Here is an 11,839-nt window from a genome sequence, read left to right as displayed (position 1 = left end):
AAAAAAGGGCAAGTGCCTGGTACGAGTAAGCATCCCAATGAATAGAGACGCACGTGGCTGTTTTCTTATTGATTCAAGGGGGTTCATAACTTAGATAAATATTTGTTGTACCACACACATTTGACATAATTATTTCTAGATGATAATAATAAAACATTGTAGATAATGTTTGGCAAAAAAGAAAAGAAAAAAACTCAAGATGTGTTTGTTAAACACTGATGCCCCCGTATGGCAACATAGCGAAGGTTAAACTTTCTCAAATGCATGTATCAAATATGTTGGTACCCAAAGTAAGGCCTTCTCACAAGAAATACAATTGTGAAATATGAAAGACCTAGCACCACCTGAAAGTTATGGCCAAGGTTAAATTTAAAAAAAAAATTGGGTCAAACTCCCTGGTCAAGGTCAAAGGGTCAAAGCTGTTATTACTTCAGGAAAGGTTCTTGTCGCAGGGATTACATATGTGAAGTACGAAAGACCTAACCCTTACCGTTGAAAAGTTGTGGTCAAGGTTAAAGCTTTTTTTAATAGGTCAATCTGTCAAGGTCAAATGGTCAAAGTTGTTGTTATCCTAGAAAAAGTCTTGGCACAAGGATTATATATGTGAAGTATGAAAGCCCTAGCCCTTACCGTTAGAAGTTATGGTCAAGGTTAAAGTTTTTAAAAGTAGGTCTATCTACCAAGCTGATTTTCATGGCCCTTGGGTCAGGGGTTCTGGTGTTAGGGTGTTAGGGTGGGCTCAAGTGATTACATAATATTATAAAAAGGCATTAATTCTTTGAAAATCTCCTCTACCCCTGGGATAAAGCCGGTGAACTATTAGTCATGATGAGGAAGGTTGCCTCTACTAAAATTGTGAATTCCACGACCCTGGGTCAGGATTCTGATGTAAGGGCGGAGCTTTATTTATAATAAAAGTGAAAATGCTTTAATTCTTTGAAAACCTTCTGTGTTCCTGGGTATTAAACCAATGAACTATGTACATAGGTATGATGAAGAGGGCGCCTCTTCCAATATTGCGAATTTCATGGCCCCTGGTTCAGGGATACTGGTGTTAGGGTGGGGCTCTGTTGAGTATATAGTTATGATGAGTAAGCTTAAGGGTGCTTCTTCCAGAATTGTGAATTTCAAGGCCCTTGGTCAGGAGTGCCTGGGGTGGGGTGACTCTAATGATTATATCAAATGTGTCTGGATAGAAATTAGCGAGACTTCCTGCAATATTCTCCTCCGCGGTGTGTATCGTCCTCCTAACTCCGATAATTCATTTTGGAAAAATTCTAATGGTGCCTTGAAAAAGCTGTTGATATATCCTATGGAATTTAAGTCTAAGGTGAATTAAATGTAAACTTTATCAATCTCCAAATAACAAATGTATTTAATGAAATTCTCTTAAAATACTCCTTCCAGAACACAGTAAGCGATGTAACTTCACGAAAAAAAACGAAATATCTTATAGACCCAATTATGTAAGCGAGAATTTACCAAAAAAAAAAAAATTATTGGCACAAACACAATTACAGTAATTGGTAAAGGCCCATACAGAACAAAGTAATAAGCATGATAATCTACAGTAGAACACAACTATAGAATACAAACAATTGGTATAGCAAAGAACAACGTACGGTATTGTATGGAATTCCATATACGACAGCCTATGGAATGCCATATACGACAGCCAACTGCTAACTGCTTACTGCCAACTGTCAGCTGCTTACTGCCAACTGCAACACATATCTGAATAAATTTTCTTATTTTATTTTGATATATTCATGTGTATTTTCAAAAAACAGAGGCGGATCCAGGATTTTTTTTCCAAGAGGGACACCCGGGTAGAAAAAAAACCAACCCAGAAATTTCTTGACAAGAAAAAAAGTAAACTCAGTTAAATTCCTAAATGTGAAAAATTATTTTGGCAGGGGGGGGGGGGGGGTTCTAATGCTTTAAGTCTATGAGATTTTTCAATTAAACACGGATCCGCGGTTTTGGGGGGGGGGGGGGCAAGGTCCCTTTTAATTTCTGCATTATATAACTTTTTAGTTGGTTTAGTTTGAAATCGAAATTTATTTTTAAAATAACTCCCCTGTGAATCAACAACAAATCCTTTTTTCAGTTTTTATCCTTTCCAACGACTTTGTTGTCTCATGTTATGTCATGAGGGGGGATTAAAAACTGGAAAATAGTCATTTTATAAGATAGCAAATAAAAAATAATATACTTTATCAATCTCATTTGTTGAATTTTACATTAATAAAAACATACGATGAGATTAAGGAGTCATTTATCCATTTTCATTAGTATTTGAAGATCTGATGATATGTTCAGTCTGATTTCAATTGATAAAATCTACCCCTTATTAAAGGAGTTATACATACGAGCAATTAACTTTTTGTCCATGGTTTTTAGAATAAGTACTTAAAACTGACCTTGGAACACCCCCCCTCCCCGAAAACGCGGATCTGTATTAAGTTAATTTGTATGAAAAGTCATAGATATGAAGATATGGAGCACAACCCACCCATACCGCCAAAATAATTTTTCACGTTTACGAAAGGAGCTCGAGTTTACGTTATTTTTCTTGTCAAGAAATTTCTGAGTTCGATTTATTTTAACTGGGGTGGATCCCTCCTGGAAAAAATCCTGGATCCATGTTTTTTTTTTTTTATTTATTTATTTATTTTTTTTTTTTTTTGACAATTCACATAAATATCTATGGAATGCCATATACGACAGCCAACTGCTTACTGCCAACTGCTGACTGCTTACTGCCAACTGTCAGCTGCTTACTGCCAACTGCTACACATATTTGAATAAATTTTATATTTATATTGATAATGAATTTTCACAAAAAAAGGAAAAAAAAAGCACGGATTCACTGTGGTAAAATTGAATAGAATAAAATGACCAATATGTTTTATCTTATGTAATATTCAATATATGCGGTTGATAAAGTACATTGTTTGTCTTTTTTATTTGTTTTGCTATTTGAAATAGGTAATAAAATGACCATTTTCTGCTTTTAATCTTTAAAGAAGCCCCTCCCCCTCCCCCGGAGACAACAAAACCTTTGAAGAGAGAATAATAATAATAAAAAAAGATTTGTCGTTTCGCAGAGAAAGATGTTTTGAAAATAAATTTCCGTTTCCATTATTTTTATAGTTCTAAAACAAAACAAAAATTTGCACTATAGTTATCTAACGCAAAATTGCAACTATACAAAACTTATGCGAAATATGAAAATTCATCTATTAGCTTATTTTTTAGAAGTTTAGAAATTTTATGAAAGTGTCCCATTTACTCCATTCAACTAAAAGTTATTTAATGTATAAAATAAATCAACTAAAAGGGACCTTAGAACCCCCCCCCCCCCCCCAACCGAAAATGTGGATTTGTGTTAAGTCGGTATGAAAAATGAAGGTATGACGCATAAGAACCAGAGTGACCCTCTTGGAAAGAATGTCCTATAGATCCGCGCCTTTTTTTCAATTTACATAAATATCAATATAAAAATAAGATTTATTCAAATATGTGTGGCAGTTGGCAGTAAGCAGCTGACAGTTGGCAGTAAGCAGTCAGCAGTTGGCAGTAAGCAGTTGGCTGTCGCATATGGCATTCCATAAATATCAACGAAAATATGAAAATTTATTCAAATATGTGTGGCAGTTGGCAGTAAGCAGTACGCAGTTGGCAGTAAGCAGTTGGCTGTCGTATATGGCATTCCATAACAGCCAACTGCTCATTACTTACTGCCAAGTGCTAACTTCTTACTGCGAAATGCCAGTTGCTTACTGCCAACTGCAATTGGTTATTTAGACGATATTTGTTTTCTTATCTTAAATATTTTGAATACACATGTTTGAATTAACCTTAATATGCAACTTTTTAAAAGAACGGGTGTGAACAACTTAGTATATTGTTCTGCCCCCAAGTTGAATTTTCAAATGTTTTAACACATTTGAATGATATGTTCATATTTGTAAATTTCCATAAAGAATATTCAAAAACTTGTTTGGGAAGACCAAGAGAGATACATGTAAATCTTGAATTTGGGTACGGCAAACGTGTTTTTCACTATATATATTCAACAACAGAAAACGGAAAATCAAACTTATTTTAAAAACATCTCCCCATCCCCACCTCACCCCCACCCCCCGTGAAACAACAATTCCTCTTTAAAAGTATCATAATTATTATTTCACAAATCCGTACCAAAGGTTTTGTTGTTTCACCGGGTGGGGGCACCGGTGGGGTATAATACAACAAAAAACAAAAATATTCTTTTTGTTCAGTAACAATTTCAAGTTTTCAAAATAATTAGTTCATTCAATTATGGATTAAAAATGGTTGACATAGACTGTCTGAACATTACGTAAAAACCCTGCTTAAGGATACATGATACAAACAAACTTTTGTCAAAAATTTTGAAAATAACAACTTTAGTCATGTTTTAATGAATAAAATGAACAAGTTTCTCCACGTAGGTTTTAGATTTTTAAACAAAGTTGCTCAAAAATGGAATTTGAAGTGAAAAATATTTGTATAGAATAATAAGGATTCTTTCACAAGGGTAGAATTTTGAACATCACAGAAGGTTTTACAATTTCTTTATATTCTAGAAATTTATCATTGCATCATTTGCAATGAAATTAGGTCAAAAAATATATACCAATCCAGACATCCATTTTTTGTTTGTATCATCTGTCCTTAAAGTCAACATGGGTAAGGAAAATTATTAAGTCGTCTCAACAATAACTTAAAATGAGAAAAAAAAATGCTTGAAAATATTATACCAAATAAATTCCTTTATATAGAATCAGCATATTTATTAAACTTTAAGAAAGAGTGAACAATTATATCAATAGTGTGAAAATGAAGAAGAAACGGTATAAATATTATAATCTTACCATTGATTTTACTCGGGATCGAGGTTCAATAGCCTAAACCATGTGACCTATATTCAGCGAATCAGATTTCGCATGTTAATTTTGAACTCGGAGTTTGGCGCAAAGTTAGAAGACAGGTTACACGCATTTATTTTTAAAATATATTTTGGACGTGAAATGGCGCATAAGAATATATATTACTCTGACAAATATACAGATGAGCAGTATGAGTATAGGTAAGCGAGACCTGCCTGATGAACAAACACGAAGATGTGTCTGGACAGGACACTTTCGAATTTCCTCTATTGATAATTCGTTTCAACAGAGAACCTCTCTTATTATACGTCTCTGGTTTCAATAAATGTATATAGACTAAAGGGGTCACTTGTCACGTGTTATGCAGCACTTGTTCATATACATATAGCTTAAGATCTCAATGTCTAGATACTTTAGTTTCTTGGATAACGTTTGAAAACTTGTATTAGGGGAATAGGGCTGAAAATCGTTACATGCAGGCCTGGTAAAAGGTCGCTACAGAACTGTAGTCTCAGGTCTGAAAAAAAATAGGATGGACGACCAGTAGCTACATTGCCACCCATAAAAAAACTGTATTAAGCCCAGTTTTGCAGAGAGGTAAAAGTACTGGTGTACAGATAATCAGAAAACATGGATTGGCAACGAAACATTGGTACGGATTCCGATGATCAATTATAATTTTTCATAATTGATCTTCAGATACGTACTTCTGATAAATTATATTCTGGAATTTTCCATTTCTTGTTTAAAATTTCTTCTTTATGAAAGAAAATGATGTACTAACCAACTAGCAATGAAGCAGAGGTGATTAAGAACTGAAAGATGCATGTATAGAAAGTTTTACAGAAGCAAAACAACAAATAAAACAATAAATTATATATATTAATCTTGTTAAAGAAATAATTGTAATACCGTATAGCAGGTTTCCTTGGAGGGTGGAAAATTTTGCATTTTGTCTGCTCAAAAGTTTGCCAATAATTTTGGCGTAATTTATTCTAGTGGATGCAGGGTTTCAGCTCTTTGCAGATGAACACTAAAAAGAGTACTGACTATTTTAGCGATTAAACTTTTAACGGGCTGTTATCAATACACTAAAATTATCACCCTGCTTAAATAACCCAGTATAGGGTAGTCTTTTTTTATGTACAAAACTAAAACATCTGATTATAATCAGTAAAATTGCGTCGGAAGCAGTAACTGATTCCAACTGATGATTGACTATGAAAATTAACCGAGTGCCCATCACTAGGTAAAAGGACCCTATCCGATTACTGATATTTGACTCTTCCCTAAAATTTTTATTACTCAGACTTCTTTGATTGCCAGATGTATTCTGTGTCATATATTAATATATTTTGTAGACATGTGATGTTACCCAAAGAAATTGCTAAACTGGTTCCCAATAAACTGATGACAGAAACAGAATGGCGGAGTCTTGGGGTTCAGCAGAGCCAGGGCTGGATCCATTACATGAAACATGAACCAGGTAATTTTTTTACATTCCTAATGACTAGCTTTAAAGTCAGTCTGCTTCAGGTTTTTAAAGATTTGTAAATAATCTAATTGTCAGGGCTTTACAAGATAAACCAGTTTTCAGCTGCTTACTAAACTAAGAATTCTTTTAAGATACAGTAACCCTTTCTAAAACTCAATCAATCAATCTCTTATGATTATTATTAATGCTGTAGAATTTCACTGACATTAATTATAGTATTTGTGATTTCCTTTGTATATACTACGGGTACTGAGTGATAAGGGCGAAACGATTACACGTGTAAACGGCGACGTTTCGGTTAAATGCTCTAAACGTTTACAAACTGAGTAAACTTTTACACGAAGGTTGATATCAACGTCTATCAGAAAAAAAAACCTTTCATCCAAACAAGTTGTTTTATTTCATATTTACCAAAGAAAACACACTCTGTGTCTGTTACAAACATTTGTTTTCTGTTATAATTGATATTATATACCAGCAACGTAATATTAAACACAACTATCTAGAAACAGAAACCAATATGGTCTAACATATTTAATTCCGATTTCCGATTAGTGAAAACTAGCGGTGTATTATTTTATTTTCCCAATTATATGTTCTAAAATAAATAGCCCCTGTTGTTGCTTTTTATTGATTGTAGAAAATAAAAAAGTATCATGCTTATAACGGTATAATGTTGAAATACTCGAATATAGAGCTTTGAAAAATTGAACGTAAACCGGAACCCTCAATGTTATTGTATTATATTTTTAATTTTTATGTTACTATCTTGTTTCATTGTTTGACACTTCCTCCTCTTTCGTCTTAAAAACCAACAAATAAACAGTAATGGCAACTCATATTTACATTATAGTGAAAAAATGGTTTATTAAAATAGTGTTCCATGAGTAAGAATCTATAAAAATTCAACACATAAAATTCTCCCATTTAAACGGTACCGTTTCATTTACTGCTGTTCGTTTAAACGTTTACAAAATTCAGTAAACGTTTCACCCTTACTGAGTGATGTACCTTATTTAAAATAGGAGAGAGATAATCTTCTGCGATAAAGCAGTCTAGATGCCACATCATTAAACATGTGACAAAGGATTCTCTATCTGCATATCATACAGTAATGAACTGGTTCCCTTACTTTTTCAGAACCCCACATTCTGATGTTCAGACGACCTTTGAACCCAAACCAGAAGTAGTCTCATCATCATCATACATTTCATCTCAACAAACCCTGTAAATATTGTGTATTTATCATATTGTCTCATTTCTAACCCATTATTTATCTGCATGTCATTTTCATTATTCCCAGTGTTTGCAGTATCAAGAGATACTGTAAATTCATTTATGTTCTGCAATGATATATTATCTGTAAATTTTTAAACCATCACAACATTACAATGTTTTTTGAACATGACTAAAACTGAAGAAGGCATAATCATCTGCATGTTACAGGGACTCTGTTATACCTGTTTACCACTCGTCCAGGCATAAGTTGTCTCCCTGTTGTTTTGTCTTGCATCAGTATACACTATGCTTGCTATAGTTGTAGGAAACTTTATATGGTAATGGTAAAAAATGTCCTTCTTCTTGGCTTTCTTATTCACAAGAGGTAGAGGTATACTAATATTGTTACAACACAGAATGTATGCATGGTGTTTACAATGTACACCAGAGAGGTTAACATTATTAACCAAGAAGACATGTAAACTGAAAGTTGTTCTATAGTCATGTTCTCTAACTGAGGCATGTGTTTCTGATCATCCATATAAACCAGTGTTCTATTTTAAAAACAACAGTGGTATCTTTGGTATTCATGGGGGAAAAATAAGAATATGTAAAAGGTTTTGTTAAGAATATTTAAATGTGAGGACCCCAGTCTGATAATATAAAAGAAATCATCAAAAGATCATAATTGACGTGTACACAAACTAAATAATTATTTATTTTTAAAAATTGCTCTATGCTTAATTTTTAACTTGCAGATTTTGACACTATAAATGTAAGCCTAATAGTCCGGGACAACTGAATTTTAGCTCAGCTACTACACAAGTTATCAAGTGCTAGCTGCCACATGCCAACCCACCTTCCAAAATTAAAATTCATGGGTTGGCAACTGCAAACAAAGAATTTTTTTCAATCTTGGTCCGAGTGGAAGTGATTTTAATATATGTACACGAAAAGCTAGCATTACCAAAGCTGGAAATTCATATTGTTAATCTTCATATATATTAAAGAGTAAAGACGAAAATGTTATCAAGGTTTTCCCTTTATTTCAAAGTAAAGGGCTAGAGATCAGTTGTAACAGGCTGGGGTTAGAGGTTCTCTTCTGACCTTACAGCAATTAAATTTTCGTTTCTTATTTCAAAGCGGCATTTTTGTCAATTGAAGCGGTCAATTTGCCCAGTAGCTGGTTCTTAGGGAAAGCACTGTGTTATATTTATAATTCCAGATAAATAAAATTTATATTGATTAAATCAAAATTGCATTTTATTGATTCATAGGATATGAGTTGTTAATATATCTCTTGATTTATCAGGGAGATAATCCTTGTTTAGGTATCTACAATGATCTACATGTATTTGAGTAGATTTTCAATGAATGTTATTTGTTGTTTTAGAACCTCATATATTACTTTTCCGAAGACCCCTTCCAAACCACAGTCACCATTCAAGTGAACACCACAACCATCATACTCATGGGCACCACAATCAGCAGACACATGGGCACCACAATCAACAGACACATGAGCACCACCACCCAAGTCATGGACACCACCACCATGAAACACATGGACACCACCACCAACCAACACACGGACACCACCACCAATCAACAGATGGATAAAGACAATACAATGCTGTATTTTATATGGCAGTGAGTACACCGGTTCTGGAAAACTCTTGTAATGGAAGATTCATGATTGGAGACGATGTAGGAAAAGAAAAAATACTGTTATTTTTATTCCAAAATGTATGTAGAATATTAAGTTGATCTGTCACATTTTGAAGTTATTTGTTTCTTCCCCCTGGTTTGTCTGTAACCTCATCATTTTCTTTCTTTTTATCCTGATTCAGTATGAAACATTTGGAGAATGTTTGTTCCCCGATGTTGGTCTCTGTGTATTGAGTATACTGTGCAGGTCCAATTGAGCTGGAATTCTTACACATTTGTATACTTTATTTGTATGTGTTGAGACTTATACAGAGAACATGTTTTTTTGTCCCCCGCTTTCGCGAAAGCGAGGGGACATTAAATCTCAATCCGCTGTCCGTCTGTCCGTCTGTCTGTCTGTCAGTCTGTCCGTCCGTCACAAAAACTTTAACCTTGCCCATAACTTTTGATTTAGTGGAGCTATGACTTTCATATTTAATATGTGTATTCCTTGTGACAAGACCTTTCTTTGGTACCACCAAATTTGACCTTTTGACCTTGACCTTGGAGTTTGACCCACTTTTACACAAAAATTCATACTTTTGCTTTGGCCATAACTTTTGAATTGAGCAAGACCTTTTATTGATACCAACAACTTTGACCTTTTCACCTTGACCTTGGAGATTTCCGTTCTTATGAAAAAACTTTAACTTTGACCATAACTTTTGAATGGTAAGGCCTAGGACTTTCATACTTCATATATATAATTCTTCTGATAAAACCTTTCATTGAATACCAATAACTTTGACCCTTTAACCTTGACCCTAGAGTTTGACCTACTTTTCAAAAACTTTGACCTTGGCCACAACTTTTGAACAGTAGAAACCAGGACTTTCATATTTCACATATGTATTCTTTGTGGCGAGACCATTTATTTGATACCAATAACCTTGACCTTTGACCTTGACGATTTTTGTACTAATGAGAAAACTTTAACCTTGATCATGTTTTGAATGTTTTCATACTTCACATATATAGTCCTTTTAAAAAGACTTCATTGGATACCAAGAACATTAACCCTTTGACCTTGACCTTGGAGTTCAGAGAATAGGGCGTAGACATGTCATTTTTTTTTTCATAAATTTGTAATCAAGTGTAAAAATTGATAAAGACATATATACCGGTACTTGAATGATTGTTACATATGAATACACATGTAGAGTAAACATATGATTGAAGCAAGTGACATGAAAATTTCCCTAGGTTAATGAATGTAAACTACATTAGAGTGAGAACCAGTGATGTTTTATTTTTCTTTTGTACAGATTTGTTTTTCTGTGTAACTGATGTGAATGCTAGTATGAATGTTTTGTAAAAGATCTATTTTTGATATGACTGTTTATGAACTGTTATGATTCAATCATTTGTCTTTAAAGCAAATCATTGTGCAATATTTGTGATCTGGAGTCTTGAATTATGTAGTAGTCATGTAAAACAGCACTGTATTGCTAAACTGTGAGATCAGTGATTTCAATGCATTCTTCAATGTCTGAATTAATTTCCACAACTGGTGTTAAGGATATTCAGTGTCAAAATTTCCAGTTTTTAATATTTATAAAGTTAAAATTTTGGCTTATTTGTCTAACTTTGGGTTTTTAAATTCAGATAAAATAAATTTTGTTTTGTGTTAGTACACTGCTATTCTTCTTTAATTATGGTCCCTAAGAGAAATCACCATATCCATCTGTCTGTTAAAACTTTAATGAGATCTGATGAGTTGAGGAAAACGATCAGAATTCTAAAGTCAGATGTACTGCACATGTACCTTAATAGACCTATCTAGTACAATGTTTGGGTATAGAGTGTCCTCCTGAGTCCTGACTTAGCGCTGTAGATACTTTATTATGCCCCCCTTCGAAGAAGGGAGGGCATATTGCTTTGCTGCTGTCTGTCGGTCCACTTAGTTTCCGTTCATTTTCTTCGCAACCGTTGCACATACTGAAATGAAATTTTATATACAGATATATCACATGAATATCTAGGTCAAGTTTTATTTTGGGTACGATTGCACCATTTTTGGCAGAGTAATGCCCCTTGGCATGGGTTGGACATGTGCTCAGGAAAGACCATCATAACATCACAAGAGAGAGCATATTCTGGACAGCAGACGGCAAGAGAAAAAGGGGCAGGCCAAAAACAACATGGCGTAGAACATCAGAGAAAGAGCTAAAAGAAATAGGGATGACATGGAAAGAAGTAGAAAGAAAAGCAAAGGATAGGACTGGGTGGAGAGACTGTGTGGCTGCCTTATGTGCCACCTGGCACGAAGAGGCCTAAGTAAGTAAGTAAGTAATGCCCCTTGGACTTGGAAAAATTTCAATTATTTGCAGTTTCCATTCATTTTCTTCACAACCGTTGCACATACTGAAATGAAATTTGGTATACAGATATATCACATTAATATCTAGGTAAAGTGCTGTTTTGGATACGATCGCACCATTTTTGACAGAGTTATGCCCCTTGGACTTGAATAATTTCAATTATTTGCTGCTGCAGTTTCTGT

The 11,839-nt window shown here is 34.0% G+C and overlaps 1 protein-coding gene across 2 annotated transcripts; it reads left to right on the top strand.

The window, feature by feature from the left end:
- Positions 1–4,961: 4,961 nt before the first annotated feature.
- On the top strand, positions 4,962–9,621 carry LOC134258377 (cyclin-dependent kinases regulatory subunit 1-like). Of its 2 annotated transcripts, XM_062740902.1 has the most exons (4): positions 4,962–5,116; positions 6,278–6,402; positions 9,023–9,128; positions 9,198–9,621. In XM_062740902.1, exons 1-4 carry the CDS (start codon positions 4,974–4,976, stop codon positions 9,247–9,249), a joined length of 426 nt encoding a protein of 141 aa, XP_062596886.1. In that variant the 5' UTR covers positions 4,962–4,973; the 3' UTR covers positions 9,250–9,621. The 2 variants fall into 2 exon arrangements, with proteins under 2 accessions (XP_062596886.1, XP_062596885.1); XM_062740901.1 differs by having other exon boundaries at positions 9,023–9,621.
- Positions 9,622–11,839: the final 2,218 nt, after the last annotated feature.

This window comes from Saccostrea cucullata, unplaced genomic scaffold, assembly GCF_032062105.1.
Source record: "Saccostrea cucullata isolate Sc308-1 unplaced genomic scaffold, CSIRO_AGI_Scuc_v1 ctg4, whole genome shotgun sequence".
Lineage (NCBI taxonomy): Eukaryota > Metazoa > Mollusca > Bivalvia > Ostreida > Ostreidae > Saccostrea > Saccostrea cuccullata.
The sequence above is the reverse complement of the archived record's forward strand: the minus strand, read 5'-3'. Positions and strand labels throughout refer to the sequence as shown.

Excerpts from the sequence above, each read along its gene's own strand:
- LOC134258377 (XM_062740901.1), top strand. The coding sequence starts at position 4,974 with ATGTTAATTTTGAACTCGGAGTTTGGCGCAAAGTTAGAAGACAGGTTA. Across the intron at positions 5,117-6,277 it reads GATGAGCAGTATGAGTATAG|ACATGTGATGTTACCCAAAG; the intron begins GTAAGCGAGACC and ends TATATTTTGTAG. Across the intron at positions 6,403-9,022 it reads TTACATGAAACATGAACCAG|AACCTCATATATTACTTTTC; the intron begins GTAATTTTTTTA and ends TTGTTGTTTTAG.